The 16,829-nt window shown below is 35.5% G+C and overlaps 1 protein-coding gene across 1 annotated transcript in view; it reads left to right on the top strand.

Moving 5' to 3' along the window:
• Window positions 1-16,829, top strand: part of UTRN (utrophin) — a 359,787-nt gene that overhangs the window by 214,953 nt on the left and 128,005 nt on the right. Inside the window, exon 53 of the mRNA XM_026666216.2 lies at window positions 15,348-15,520. Within this exon, the coding sequence (XP_026522001.2) occupies window positions 15,348-15,520 (173 nt within the window). The remainder of the gene's footprint in view (window positions 1-15,347; window positions 15,521-16,829) is intronic.

The raw sequence follows: 16,829 nt of genomic DNA, 5'->3' as shown, positions 1-16,829 counted from the left end.
GGATGCTAATGCTCCCAGTTCTCATTACATTTAACTCTAATGGCAACTAGAGTAGTATCAACAAAATTACTCTTTGAGTTTTACGTCAGTACTGCTATTCACATAAAGCTAGCCTTTCTCTTTTAAAATGTGGTGCCCTACTTTGTTTGCAGTAAATGTTCAGGAGATAGAGTCTTGGCAACTTTATTTTGGTGATTAGGAATTTTAATGGGAGCCTTTCACAATGTTCTGCCATCAACCTTGTATCTACAAAACGACAATTTTAACTATTTCAGGAGGTGAAAAGCCTTTTTTCAGTGAAGGAAAAAGGGAAGAGAGTTGAAAAATAAGTCCTTCGTGGACTTAGAGTAGCTAATTTGTGCTATAGTTTGTGTGAGAAATAACTTTTATTCGCTCTGATTTGGATATCATCATTTGACACTCTGGAATAGATAGTACTTGCAGCCACTAATCATAATATGCACAAAATGAAAAGGGGTGGGTGGCTCTAAGATTGAGCCTCTATCTTACCATTTAAACTTTGACCTGTGTTTTCCTAATTAGGTACACATCTTAATATTCAGAACTTCTGTAGCTTTCAACATGTCTTTGAAGGAGATTTTAATACTGATAGCTTCTGAGAAACTAGCATGTACAACTTATAGGTGCATACAGGGGTGGGATTCAAAATTTTTAACAACCGGTTCTGTGGGTGTGGCTTAGGTGATGGGTGTGGCTTGGTGGTCATGTGACTGGGTGGACATGGCTTGGTGGTCATGTTATTGGCTGGGTGTGGCCAACTCAATATCATTCACATCAAAGCACACATCTTCTCACCTGGCCTCTCATGACTATGGGGATGCTGCAACAGTTGTAAGTGTGAAAAATGGTCATAAGTCCCTTTTTTCAGTGCCATTGTAACTTTGAATGGTCACTCTACACAAGCAAAGTACTAGCAAAGGAAGGAAAAAAAACCTCCAGAGACGTTCCTGAGACAGGAAGTCTAGTCCTGCCAAGAAATGTAATAAGGGTTAACGGAGAGGCAGTTTCTGTAAGCAACACCAGAATGTTTCCTTCCTGCCTTCCTTACAGGATTAGGTCAGTAATTTCTTATAAAAACTGATTCTCTGAACTGCTTAGAATGTTAACAACCGGTTCTAGCGAATAGGTGCGAACCTGTAGAATCCCACCCCTGGGTGCATAAACATATTCACCAAAGGTCATATTTCTTATTAAGATTTTTTGCTGTTGGATAATTATTGCCCAACATAATATATACCATTCTCAAGTAATATATGGGAAAAAATAACTGTTTGCTATAGTAATTGTTTTTAATTATCCATTTATTTCTGATCATTTAAATCTATTTCAGTTTCTCAAAAAAATCAGAGTCTAGTAGTACCTTTTATGACTAACAAATTTTTATTTAAAGTCATAAGTGTTTGTGAACTACAGTTTTCCGATTTGTTTTGTGCTACCATAGACTTTTCTCCTTTGGTTTCTCAACTAATTTTAGTTAATCTGCTGGATGGTTTACAATGAAAAATAGAGCAGAATATGCACTATTGCCTAAATCTCTTACAATTCTATGCAGGTTTCAGTATAATTTATTATATAGAATAGAATAGAATAGAATAGAATAGAATAGAATAATAGAATAATAGAATAGAATAGAATAGAATAACAGACTTGGAAGGGACCTTGGAGGTCTTCTAGTCCAACCCCTGCTTAGGCAGGAAACCCTATACCTCTTCAAATGGTTATCCAATCTTTCCTTTAAAACTTTCAGTGTTGGAGTGTTTACAACTTCTGGAGACAAGTTGTTCCACTGATTAATTGTTCTAACTGTAAGGAAATTTCTCCTTAGTTCTAAGTTGCTTTTCTCCTTGATTAGTTTCGACCCATTGCTTCTTCTGCCCTCAGGAGCTTTGAAGAATGGCTGGACTCCCTCTTTTTTATGGCAGCTGCTGATATATTGGAACACTGCTATCATGTCACCCCTAGTCCTTCTTTTCATCAGACTAGATGTACCCAGTTCCAGAAATTGTTCTTTATATGTTTTAGCCTCCAGTCATCTTTGTTGCTGTTCTCTGCACTCTTTCTAAAGTGGTATTAACACTTCACCTGCTCTTGATTCTATCCCTCTGTTTATGTAGCCTAGAGCTGTCTTGGTTTAGTTCTTGGTTACCTCATTGTAATAAGTTAAATGAGGACTAAAGATCTGAACCTTTTACCCCGTGTTTTGTGCAAAAAAATTGAATAGAAGGAAATGACCAATGTTAGATACTATTTATTTAGTTATTTGTATCTCTCTTTTATTATTTTTTACAAATATCTCAAGGTGGCAAATATATCCAAAACACCTTCCTCCTTCCTATTTACCCTACAACAACAACACTGTAAAGTGAGTAGGACTGAGAGAGAGAGTAACTAGCCCAAAGTCATCCAGCCAGCTTTCATGGCTAAAGACTTGAACTCACAGTCTTCTGAATTCTAGCCTGATGCCTTAACTCAGGGGTCTTCAAACTTGACAGCTTTAAGACTTGTGGAGTCCCAGAACTCCCAGAATTCTTCCTCCAGTCATGTTAGCTCAGGAATTATGGGAGTTGAAATCCACAAGTCTTAAACTTGCCAAGTTTGAAGACCCTTGCCTTAACTACTAGACCAAATTGGCTAAAAGATACAGTTCCATTATCCTTGGAAAGTGAGATATGCAGATGGGAATATTTCCTGGTTTCTGATATCAATCGAAGGATATATTACTTTGAGACAGGAGTATCTTTTTTTTTTTAGTTATACCTGAAAGTTGAACTGTTATTTTAGATACAAAGATAGCAAGTCACTCACCTTCCATCCCATCCCTCCCAAATAATATGGACTGAGAATTGCCTTTAACTTTCCCATCATTATCGTCCTGATTCATGTCCCCTCATATATTTTTGATTTGTATAAACTGTACAGGTTCCCAGTGCGCTTATGGCCAATCAAAAGTGATGGTTTTTATCTTAAAGTCTTCAGCAGTTTGGAATCAGATTATTTACAGCACTCAAGGTTAACTTAGCCTTCCATCCTACTGAGGTGGGTAAAATTTGGACCCAAATTGTTGCGGACAATATGCTGACTCTGTAAACCACTTAGAGAGGGCTGTAAAGCACTATGAAGCAATATACACGTCTAAGGGCTCTTGCCATTTTCTGCATTCCTGCTTCATTGCATTGATTGTTAGGGACCATCAAATCAATGATCACAAGAGACCTAGAAATTTTCAGCATGACTAAGTCAATCTTTCGTCCCCTCCCCCCTTTTCAAATGCAATTTTAAAGTCTCATTTCTATCAACTTTTACTGATGAGCTTGAAACTGACTTAGACCTCTACATGGGAATCAGCGGGCATAGGATATATAGTGAGGTACTCCTATATATCACTGAAGTGTGTATAGAGACCAGAAATATTACCCTCTTACATATGTCTAATAGCAGCTTCTATTTTTATGAGAAAATGTCAGTTCTACATTAACTTCATGTCAAGCATTTCACTCTTATGTTATTTATTTTGATAAAAGCTGTAACATTTTTGAAGAAGCATCCGTCATAAATTATAGAGGCAATTACGGCTGCTGGCCTGAACTGGTTCCATATATATTTGATTTATTGATCCCCCATTGCCTCAAGGAATAGCATGAGCTACAGGCAATGAGAGAATATGCTTAGAGAAGACTGTTTCAGCCATTTAGTCCATCAGTTTAAATATTGATCTGGATTTGGACAGACTTGTTTATCAATTATGATAAGGGCATCCACAATCAGTTAAGCTTCTACCACTGCAAAAGCTTGAATATAAATCTTATCAGGTAGTTTAAAATTTTCATGAAATATTCCATTTCATTAAAAAAATATTGTATAGGTGTAAAAATGTTACCGAAGCTGCTCTGGAAGAATTATCTCTTTAGTTTGAGAGGAGAGGCATTGTTTTTCAGTCTTTGATGCTGGATCAATCAAAGATTATGACTAAGATGCTGCCGGCATATCAGAAATATGACCTGAAAATATTGTTTGATGGTTTGGCTTGGATTGAGGTAAAGAACTTCTGAACACTTCAAATACACACATATATATTCAAATGTGGGATTAAAATATGTTGAGCTTTTAATATTAGTGTTTTACAAGTATAGTAAATAGTCTTCACCTATATGAAATGTGATAAATATTGTTCAGAATGGATTATCCTAGACACTAAAATTAAGAAAGTAGTTGTCATGAAGCACCTTAATATTATCACATTATTTTAAAAACAATACTAATTAAATTCAAGTACCATGAAAATAGGATTAAAAACTGGGAAAAATAAAAACATCTTCATCTGGAGGTAAAATGCTAATGTATGTGCCAATCTGTTTCTGTTGCTCCCCTCTGGGAGGAGGTTTTGTAGTAATTCTAGCAGTACTACCAGATTCTGTAACAGCTTTGTTCCCTATGCCATCCGTCTGGTAAACTCACAAGATTCGTTTTTCTCGCCATGCACATGTATACATCCGAACTAGACTATGTTGTTTCTCTGTGTCATATAGTATATGTGGATATATGCATAATTTTGTATTTATTTATTTATTTATTTATTTATTTATTTATTTATTTATTTATTTATTTATTTATTATGTTTATGTAGTATATATTGGAAGTGGTGACCCTTTGAGAGCTGTATGCAACGGAATTTTATTTTAATATATGCCGATTAGTATACATTCAAAGTGATAATAAAGTTTCTGTTCTGTTCTGTTCTGTTCTGTTCTGTTCTACTCTACCCTACCCTACTCTACCCTACCCTACTCTACCCTACCCTACCCTACTCTCTCTGAGGCATTCCATAAATGGGGTACAGTCAAGAAAAGTCTCTTTTCCTTATAGATATGGAGTATTGACTATTATCTTTAGCTCTTTTCATCCTCTGAATCCATGTTTGCTTTATTTAGGGACATCCTGATCACTGCCGATTTAAATGGCCTGGAGCCATTCCTTCTCAATGAGACCCTTACAACTTCTTAGATCCAGTTGTATTCGGCAAATATAGCTATCCTTAGGGAAGGTAACTTTTTGTTACACTTTTATGAGATTGGAACCTTTTAAAAAAAAGAAAACTAGCTCCTCAGATTCACTAATCTGTACATCATTTGGGTGCTTCTCTTAGTAATATTTTGCTTGTGGATTAAACTTTGACTAAGTATTTTATCACATGGGAATGTGTTATTTCAGCAGATTATTGCAAGACTTTGTCACACTCAATGCCCATTTTTTTTAAAAGGCAATAATTTATTTGTAATTTTCACCTGCTAAATGTTCTACATATTTATTTATTTCTTATACACATGTGTGTATGAATTTCAGTAGGTTATGTGTAATATCTTTCTCTCTCAGCCCAATTCACTTCACAGGATTATTGTTGTTATGGAAAAATGGGGTGAAGAAAGAGTATTAGATATGTTCACCACCTTGAGTTGGTGATAAAAGAAATTATAAAGGTATGAGATTAAAAAAAATCTGCAAAAAATCCTCCATCTTAGCTTGTGATTCACAAAAAAGTTACATGGAAATAAATGCATTACTACTGAACACATCCCCAGAGGAGTTTACAGAGCTACCCATATAGAAACATAAGACAGAGATGCATGAGCAATTTGAAAGTCATAGCTCTGTTTTGAACTGGATCCTCTGTTCTATTATAATTCATTTCTCCCTTACTCCCTTTTGAGTGCAAACTAGCCATTTATGTTCTTCCTCCTGCTACACTGGAAGCTGGATAATTTGACATTGTGAGGTGAAATTGGAGTTGATTTATAGCAGGAACTATAACTAAAGTATTCAATTCAAAGTGCAGCAAGCGGTCTGGCCTGCCCTACAAAAGCTAAAGGTTTTTTTTTTTTTAATCATTGACAGCAAGTCCCTCTTAGCAGTGACCGAATGTAGATTCTTCTGATTACAGATGTCTGGAAGAAAGCAGTTCCATTTGATTGTGATTGTTTTCTGGAGATTGTTCTTTCAGCTTCTTTGAAAACAGCATCCCCACTTTAAAAAAAAAATCACTTGCAAGAAAAAAGGTAAAATGGATTGTTGTCAAGTGCCCCACATACAAAGTTATGCTAAAAATGATCAACTATTTTATTTCTTTATTTTTATCTGATTTCTGTGTGAGTTTATTTGTCTGTTAAAGGTATCTTGTTAAATTTCGGTAACTGAATTTGTTTGGTTGCCTTCTCTTTATCATTCTATAGGCATTCTTCTCCACAGAAGTTTGGATTTAATTAAAATTAATTTTTGAATTGGTGTATGCGCCATTTCCTGCAGTTTTTGTTTCATATTTTCTCTTAATTGAAAAATTATATCCCCTTTGGCGCATGTTTTATGTACTGGGGCATTGATTAAATGAGTATACAAGTAAAGCGCAGTTGATGCAATTGTGCAGGTCTCAGTATTTATTTTCTTCCAGTCATTTAACTAATGTACATAACAGTAACGATCTTTTAGAAATACAAAACTAGATTAAGTCCATTTCCATAAATAAGTCATTCTGATGTATTTATATTTGTCACACGGGTACCACTCAGTATCAGACAGATGAACCGTAATGGAGAAAGTTCTCTATGTTGTTTAGTTCCCTTTCCTCCTTCTTTGCTACTAGTAAAAAACAGCTTCCTTGCAAGATCGGGCTTTAGATTTTGTCTTTTCACAGAGGTCATATGCCTTGTATTGTATTAGCTTCCTTGGACAGGGCCTTAAAAGGAATGCCAATGTTGGATGACTCCCAAAGGATCAAATGGAAAAGGGTTTGAGAAGCCTTGGGCTAGGGGTGCCTACCCCACTTTTAATTTGGGTAGCAGGAGACTGTAGCAGAATAGGATTTGGGACAGTGATTGATTGTAGCCTAGACATAACACAAAAAGAAGGAATTGGAGAATGAAAAATAGCCCGGGATGATCACTGAAGAAGTAAAGGATGAGAAAGATCTGCTTTGCTTGTGTTATAGCAGTGGCCCCCAACCTTTTTTGTTCCACGGCCTGGTACCGGCATCACAAAATGATCCACGGACCGGTACTGGCATCAGCATGCATGACCAAGGCAAGGCGAGCCGAGCGACTGGCCAGCCAGCCATCCCCTGCTTCTCCCCGCCACCTTCAACTCCTCCTTTGTACATTTGTCGATGGGCTTTTCGGGCTCTTTCTTAATCTCCTCCTGAGTAACGTGAGACTCCACCGCCATTGGGACGGCTCTTCGTTCAAAGCCGCCCCCTCCCTCGACGAAACTAAGGTGCGAGGATTCCTTCAGCACCCAAATGCCGCTTTCCAACCGATGACTGACAAGCTCACCCGGAAGCACTTTCTCAAGCGCCGTCGAAACAAGATGGTGGCGCCCAAGCAAAAGAGGCGGCCTAGTACAAAATGATCCACGGACCGGTACCGGTCTGGGGCCCGGTGGTTGGGGACCACTGTGTTATAGGGAAGGGAGCATAGAGCAATGGTTGACTTTCTCCTTTTAGGCAACAACCACTAATGATTCTTCCAACCTTAAATTCTTGCTCTTTAATATGAGATCAGCTACTGGTAAGACATCTACTATCCACTTCTGGAGGACAAACATTAATAAGTCCCAGAGTTTTTATTCAAGGCACAAATAGTGAGCCTGAAATTATCCTACTTCAGACACATTATAGAGGCCCAATACTCTGGAAAAGGCTCTAATGCTGGGAAAGGCAGAAGGAAAAAGAAGCAGAGAGCCATCAACAAAATGGATGGACTCATTTACAGCAGTGCACTGCTGGGAGACTTGAAAGAACAAGTTATCATGAAGAAAAACTATGTGATTGCTAAGAGTCAAAAATAATTCAGTGGTGTATAGTTAATCAACCAAAAACAATCTCTCCTAACTGTTCATGTGGAAGGGGCAGTTGTATTCTATAGGCGTTTCATCTTTTTGATCAGATCAGTATTCCATCCAGAAGTGTATGCATATGTTAACATATCATGATAGTGAGGGAATACTATTAGTGTAATACTAATGTCATTTATGCAGCTTTATATTTAAATGTCTATGTTTATATATTTAAATGTTTAACATTGCATTTAAAACACTTAATTAAATTAATGTTTATTAAACATTTAAATATTTAAATGTTTAAATATGTAAATGCTTAAATATCTATAGAGATTCTCAATCCTCCAGGTTATCCCAAAATTGCTTTTTTTTAAAGGCGACTTACTTGTTTTTTTCCCTTTGAAAATGTTTTGTTTCTCATCAAAGAAGTTTGTTCGGTTCTGAAGAACCAAACTCAATTCTAGTTTTGAATTCTAGTTCTGAAGAACTAGAACTGAAGAAGCTTCTTGGATGAGAAGTGAAACATTTTCAAAGGAAAAAAATCGAGAAAGTCTAGTTGCCATTTAGAAAAAGCACACTTGGGCTTTATTATTTAACTTCCTGAGCTAGTCAGAGTGATCTCAAATATGACATTGGATTATTTTACTGGATTAAGTTCTTGCCTTGGGGTATTTCATTGTCCACAGTGAGGTAGCCTAATCAGGAATGGCTTAGTATATTTTGCATCCGTTATGAAGATCATGGAGTTCTCAACTGGTATCTGGCCCTATACATACATAGATTGGATTTAATATTCTGTTCAAGTAAGATGGAGTTCTGAAAGCAGAAGAGTCCTGTATGGTTCTGTTGTCAAAAATAGATAATTCCATCATTAGTTTTAAACTGACAGCTGGTATAAGCCTTGATAGGGATGGAGAAATGATTAAAATAGTCTAAGTGAAGAATGGTTGACATTCTGGTTCTTAAGAATCTTTTTCTTTCTAGAAGAGCCAAATTAGCCCCTTGGTTTACTGAGAAGCTAAAAGCAAGAAGCAGGTTGGTTATCAGCTGGAATGCAAAGGTTGTCTCCTATGTTGTTTCTCAGTTATTTCCTTTTGGAATTTCTATGTGCCTTTTATTTTCCTCTAGAAAATCTGTAAAAAGCATCTCTTATACCATGCTTTTAATATGTATTAAAATGTACAACTTAATATGAATGTTGACTTATATGTCCAATGTTATATTCTGGTGGTGTTTTTTTTTTTTTGGGGGGTATTCACTACAACCAAAGTATTTAAAACAAATATATGAATAAATAAGAATAAAGCTGTGCAAACTGCAAGCCTTTTATATTCATCCTTTATTATATAAAAGTTCAACTTGAAGTTTTCTTTTCCCCTTTCAGCTTGCTATTACTTTCTAATCAGTGTGTTATAGCTTTAGCTATCTCATCAGTATCTGGGTGGTGTACTTAAGATTTCAAAAATTTCTGTTTGAAAGTTTTCTGACTGTGTTCGGCTCTGTGAAAATAATGGTAAATTTGTGCATTTATTTCCAATAACTAAAAAATTGTATAAAGCTCACATTATAGAAGACAAAACATAGAAGAAGGAAATAAAAGAAAAAGCAACTATTCGGATAGTTTCTCTGTTCAAAGATTTGCTTTGATATTACTTTAGCCAACAAGGTATTTGCTCTGACAAACAATTTTCAAAAAATAATTGGAATTCTGTTCCTGCTTATTCTGTTGGTTCTTCAGAGGAATTCTTTTCATGTTACTTCCTTAGAATTGGGGTTGTAAGCACTATCTGTGGTTGAGATCAACTGGAAAATTTAACTGGTACATGTCCTGACAAAATGCAGACTTATGTTTGGATTAAAATACTTGCAAGAAATAATCTGAAAAATTGACAGAAAGGAACAGAATTGTGTTTTATATTCCAAAACAGCAGGAATTCCATAGAAAATGTCAACATAGTTGTATCCGTGGTCTGCATGTTCTTTTCCCCAACGAAGCAAAGTACCTATGCAGAACTCAAAAGAAGCATTGAAGCGCTAATGTCGAGGCCAAAATGAAAATGTAGCGTAGCCCAGGAAACACAAAAGACTAGCATGTATTATGAAACGTTGTTTGCTGTCTCAGATGATAAAAGGCTTACACCTGGTTACTGATGCAATTCTGTCTATAGTCCCTCTGCTCTTGTCAGGGTGCTGTTTATATTTTCAGACTAACTATAGAAGACTTCAGACGTAGCTTCACCATCCTGACAAAAATAATGATCTCTAGCTTGCTGGTATATTAATGATCTGATCTGTCTTTGAATTCTATGCATGTGGCTTTATATAAGGTTAGACACTAACTGGATGGCTGGATGTTACAGGCATAATTTTCATAGATTCCCCGTGTGTTTTCTAGTTAAAATCAAATGGCTAATGAAACTGGTTTAATTCTAAGATATCTTAAGGATTTGAAAGAGAGAAGGAACTCTTCAACTTATGACCACAGTTACGACCAGAATTCTCATCACAAGTTAGTGCCATTGTAAAGCAAGTTATCAGTAGACCAGACCCAATTCTACAACCATTTTTTAAATCATGTCTATTAAGCAAATCACATGGTAATTAAGTGAATTGACTCTCCCCAATTTTCATCAGCTGACAAGGTTGCAAATTACAGTCATATAACTTGCAGGATGCTACAGCTGGTCATAAGTGCAAGTTGATTGAGAAGCACCGAAATTTTAACCACATGACTTCAGGGATAGTACAATCGTAGTAAGCAAGAACAGGCTGTAAATCATGTTTATTCCAAGACCATTGTAAATTTGAACCATTGTTGTAAGTCAAAGACTATCTGGAAAGAGAGAGAAAAGATAAAACACTATTTTGGGAGTTAAAATATTATCACAATTTATTGTGATTTGAGGATAGGTAGGCTATTTTCCACAGCAATATGCATATGACCTAGGATGGAGTGGATTGGACCCTACTGGCTGCCACTGAGTGGTCTACCCTCCATCTGAAGAACCGACTGAACAAATGCTGTCACTGTCCAGTTCTAAAGCAAGCCTGCTGAACTGGAGGCCTGCGGGCCAATAATGGCCTGCATAGGCCACACCCACCCTGGCTCTGCAAAGGCAAAAAATGTCGCGATGTCACAATTCGGATCGTGACGTGATTACGTTTGACAGCCCTCTGTGAGACCAGCTTATTATCCTTCAAAACTTGACTGAATTGGAAGTTAGGTATAAAAGGCTGGCCCCTTTCTCAGAGTGAGTATTCTATTTCATAATTTATTTATTTATTAAATTTCAAGTTTTTATTATGTCTATCAAGGCCAAAGAACAGATGGAAATAAAAAGGTACAAAAGGAGAAAGGAGAAAAGAAGATAAAATGAATAATTATTTTGAAGTCATTTCTTCTGCCTAGGATCTCCTGCAGAGATGTGCACAAAACAAAGTCATGCAACTCTGATCACAGTGCATTAAAGAAAATAAATTGTGTATTGTTTCTGACACTCAGTAGCTTGCTGTGTAATTCCTTGATCTTCAAGCTAGTTTTATATACAGGACAGTTTTGATAGCAGAAAAGGCAAAACATTAAAAGCCCCCTCCCCCTCCCTCCCAAAAAATCAAAAAACCAGATAACTGTTGAAAGGTCAGGCTTTCCTTTAATTCTTTACAAGTCTGAATCTAATGAAATGGAATGGAATGGAATTTTTAGCTGATAACAGTGGTTGGCATTGTTTTATTTTGTAACTATATTCTGTTTTGGTTTTTAAAAAAGAATTCTTATGATTCTTGGGTACATTGTATGTATGGTGTCTTAGATAAAAAATAAAACAAAGCAGAAAAATGTGACATAACTGCAACTTTTCAATACAGTAGTTATTTTAATAGAAAAAAAAGTAAAATAGCAAAAAAAAAATTGAGGAGTATTAGAGTTGGTTACATTCCTGTCCTGTTCCCCAATCAGCTTCTGCCTCCAGTTTTTCAAAAACTCTATGACTTAAACTATATTCTGTTATAATCTACAGAGTGTCTTTGTTTTATGCAGATTTTATAAATTGCACTCCAATAAAAAAATTCCTATTATACTTTGCAAATACAGTATGAGAGTTCTTCCCATTTACAGCCTTTCCCATATGTTCACTAAATTATTTCTAAGTTTCTCTCCATTTTTGTTTTTGAAAAAAAGTCTTGTTGAGTGAACACCATAATGTATTTATAAATTATGGTCCCACTGATATTTGAAGCCTCTTCCTGTCCTACTATGAGAATAAAAGACTGCTTGTTTTCTGAAATTGTTTTATTTTTCCATTAGGCATTATGAAAGAGATGGCCACAGTGTAAATAGTAATAACTGTATGAAATCAATGTTTATGATAGAATTAGGTTTTTTTTTTAAAGTTTAGTTCCATGCTGTAGAGCATACACTCATATAAACAGAATCTCTCCTAGATAACTAGGCATTGAAAAAACAAAACAAAAATAGTTATGTAATATTACTGCTTTCCTACCTACCTTGGGGTGAGAAGCAAAAATGCATATTATTTCCCTTTCAATAGGAAATGTTGGAACAGTATTAAGTGTACCTGTTTCTGCCTCATTTTTCAAAGGATAACAAGAAACAACTTTTTAAACAGCTGCATTTATATGACTACATATAAATGAGTCATATAAATAGATACATGAGTCATTTCAAACTGTTCTGAATATTTGTCAAAAATATTTGTCAAAAATTCTGAAATGTCACCTGATCTCTATGGATATGATATGTCCTCTTCATTAATCATAAATTGATGTCCATCATCACACCTAATGGCACCAAATTTCACAGATAAACTATGCATTGTACAAAGAAATACTTCCTTTTATTGTTCTTCAATCTCTTCACACTGAGATTTAATAGATTATCCTGAATTTTAATATTGTATGAAATAAAACCTTTTCTCTAGTGACACATTGCATACATACTATCCATGATTTTATGTACTTTTTTTTTGATCTTCCCTTACCTATTTTCACTTTTAAAAAGATCAATTATCTTTCGTAAAAGGAAACTATTGTGGTCTAACTTATCATTTTAGTTGTTCTTTTATAACTCTATAATATCCTTTTTAGACGTGGTAATCAGAAGTATATGCAGTATTCCATACATGATCTACAGGGTATTTTAATATAGAAAGTAACTTATTCCCTTCCAATTACAAAGTTTATTTTTCTGCAGCAGAAATATCTTGGGTTGTTCAAGTGAGACCAGAATTCTTTTCCCGATTTGGCCACTGCCAGTTGTCTTTCTTGAAGACTAAAATTGCTCTAAAAATTAATAATCCAAATTTTATTTTAGTCATAATGTTGATTTAGCATTCAATGTTTCTCAGTTATCTCATATTTCATTTATTTTGTTTTCCTCATTGAGGATAATGATGTATTTCATAATATCCAAAATTAACAGGAATAGTCATTGAATTTTTAAATGCCTGTTGGGTGTATAATAATAATATTTTTTTGATGCAATGCTGCTCTCTGGGCTCCTATGTAAAAGCTTGGAAAGCCAAACATGCTGAGTAGAAAGAGGGAAGAATCAGGTCTTTAGGGAAGTCAAGATTGTCAGATTGATTTCTCTGAAGAAAAAATACCATGTTTGTAATATTATAAGCATTTCTGTAGTAAATTATGCTGAGTCATTGGAGACATACAGGAACTCTTATGGGTTTTCTCCAGATTTGTATGTTTCTCTTTAAACATCTTTTCCTAAACATTGAAAGACTTCCCCAATAACAATGATGGCATATTGTTCTTGATCTACAACTACCAGCCTTCTTCATCACTGGTTATGCTGGCGTAGATTTTTAGGAACTATAGTTTAACACTATTTTGAAAGTCAGAAGTTCCTCATTCTAGAGATGAGAGCTACACATCATGTAGCATCTCAAAGCTCTGAGTGCAGCTCTCAGATCTCCACCAGGATTTGGATTGCATTTTTTTAAATATTAAGGACAGAATTATTAAATACTTGGATATTGATTTTATTCAGTGTTGTACATGAAATTAAATTTAGAATTATCCTAACCTATTGTTGAAAATGTAATACCTTGGATGTCATTGGAAGATTAAATACATTTCTGATTTCGAATCTGCAGTCATGACTACTGTAGTTAGAATGCTAAACTAGAAACTGGAGAAGATTTAAATTTACTGTATCCTTAGTCAGAAGCTTGCCAAGCGAGTTTTGGTTAGTCACTCGTTCTCATCCCAACCCTGATAGGGTTGTTATTAGGATGATATGAATAAGGCAGAACTCTATGTGAGCTGCTTGAACTTTTGTAGGATATAATTGGTAAATGAATATAATTTCCATTGTTTAAGAATAAAGCTTCAAAGATAATTGTTATGTTTGTATGCATCACAGTGTTATACAAATATGAGCAAATATAGACAATATAGCATGATAAACCAAAACACAGAAAAGCAATTAAATTATGCTATTTAATTTTGAATACTATACTGGATCAGGGTTGTAGCTTGAAAGCTTCCATTAGATTTCTGGAATACATGTAAAGGCCATGTCTTCATTTAAGTCAACTCAAATCATGAAATCATGTCCAAGCATTTAAGCTCTTCAACATGTAGGATTCTAGGGGAAAAAAGTAGTTCTCGGGAAGCTATGGGTTCAAGAAATTGTAGTCTTAAAATAGAAAGTAAAGGAAAATACTATTAGCTTCTATAGGTGTGCTAATGGATTGGTGAGATGAAAGATAAAAGAACAAACAATGATTTCCCTTTCTCATTTTCTAACACATATAAAAGCAAGCTAGATGAAAATGAGACACTGGGAGTTCCACCTAGTTATTAAGACTGAAATATAAATGTAGACATGCTTCACATAGCATTCAGCAGCATTATAAACATATATCTTCCTGAAATATCTCTGAAGATAGCAGTTTTGTATTTTTAGAACACGGATTTATTCTTTCAACCATTTCCAGTTGTTTAGTCCAAATAACAGAACAATGTCAGCACTGTATTTTTCACTCATTGTATGTTGGATGCAGATCTGAAGTCCACACCTCTGGGTTCAGTTTAAACAAGTTATTTGTTTCGTAAGTAGGAGTAGAGGAGGAGTTCATCTTTTTTTTAAAGACATTGGAAAATTCTAGAAGCTCACTATGCTTTGTGGAGGATTGCAATCACCTAGGATTTGTCTTTACTGATTTTCATTGTAGTCCTTGATATAAATTGCAATAACGATAGTGGCATCTTGGCATATATGTTATTTTTAGTACAGGAAAGCTTCAGAACAAAGCCTTAGTTATCCACAGTTAACAATCAGCATAACTTATTTTCTGAAGCATAACACAATGGAAAAATGCATTTTTTAAAATCGTTCCATTGTAGTAAATTTGATATACTCATTTTTATATAGACAGTGAGGATTTTGAATGGTTCATTTCCTTCTTCTGGACACAGAACTAATATCAATTGTCTCTGGATTTATTAGCTGGTTTTTTCCCCCCTCTTAGGACATCCAGGCTGAAATTGATGCTCACAATGATATCTTCAAGAGCATTGATGGAAACCGGCAGAAGATGGTAAAAGCCTTGGGGAATTCTGAAGAGGCTGCACTGTTACAACATCGTATTGATGACATGAACCAACGCTGGAATGATCTGAAAGCAAAATCAGCCAATATCAGGTAAGATCAGACCTGCACAACTCATACAGGCAGATAACAGATAATCAGAGTTGGAAAGGACCTTGTAGGTCATCTAGTCCAACCCCCCGCTCAAGCGGGAGACCCTACACCATTTCTGACAAATGGCAGTCCAATCTCTTCTTGAAAGTCTCAAGTGATGGTGCTCCCACAACTTCTGAGGGCAAGGCGTTCAAGGCAAAAAGACCACATTAATACACGAACAATAACTGCATGTCAGAATTGCTGACATGCCAGTCATCTGTTTGGCAGCTAGTGGTGCATCGGCAATGCTAAAGCTGGCAGTCTTAGTGACACCTGGAGGTGTTGGAGTCATTTAACAATTTTTCTTTTGGGTTGGAAGTGACTGAAAAACTAGGCAGTGGTATATCCTTCCAGGTTGCAGAGCCATTTGTTGGCACTGAATTTGTTAAGCTTTCAAAACAAAAAAACAAAACAAACCCCACTGGAAAGCTGCACAAGTCTCCTTGGTGGCCTGTGGTGGTTATGTCACTCAGGCCTGGGGAACATTTAATAAAATAGATGCTACTTTTTAAATTCCAATATTTTATGCATCTGCATAAAAATGCAGTGTGATACAGCAATTACAAGTTATTTTTAAAATTATTTGTGGACCGTAATTTAGGAGATGTTTTCCCAGAGCAATGTCCCGCAGGTCCAGGCCTTCAATTACTGTGGCATTTTAATTTCAGCTCAATTAAGAACATCAAGCTGAGAACAGTTGTTTAGCATGTTCTCATAAGGCAATCTATAGAAAAGAGAAGAAACATTTAGTTTCATTAACATAGACAATCATGCGATCCAGAAAGGTAATATTAAAATCCTGCTCTATAGATTAATAGCAGTTGAGTTGGACAAATGCCATACATAGATATAGAGATTATAAGGCCTCATTCACTTCTATCAGCATATATAATCTTGAATATAATCTTGATAAATGAATAATTAAGTAGTTCTCGACTTACGACCACAATTGAGCCCAGAATTTATGTTACCAAGTGAGAAATGTGTTGAGTTTTGCCCCATTTTATGACTTTTCTTGGAACGTTTGTTAAGTGAATCATTGCAGTTGTTAAATCAGTGACATAGTTGTTAAGTGAATCTGGCTTCCCCATTGAATTTGCTTGTCAGAAGGATGCAAAAGATGATTGCATGACCCCCCAGGACACTGCAACCGTCATAAATATGAATCAATTGCCATATAGCAGCATCTGAATGTAAATCATACATGACCATGGAGATGATGCAATGGTCATAAGTGTGAAAAATGGTCATAAGTTGCTTTTTTTAG

This window comes from Notechis scutatus, chromosome 1, assembly GCF_049901735.1.
Source record: "Notechis scutatus isolate UNSWTSFEM ecotype Mainland chromosome 1, rNotScu1.2, whole genome shotgun sequence".
In the NCBI taxonomy this organism is placed as follows: Eukaryota; Metazoa; Chordata; class Lepidosauria; order Squamata; family Elapidae; genus Notechis; species Notechis scutatus.
This window is presented reverse-complemented; position numbering and strand designations above follow the sequence as displayed.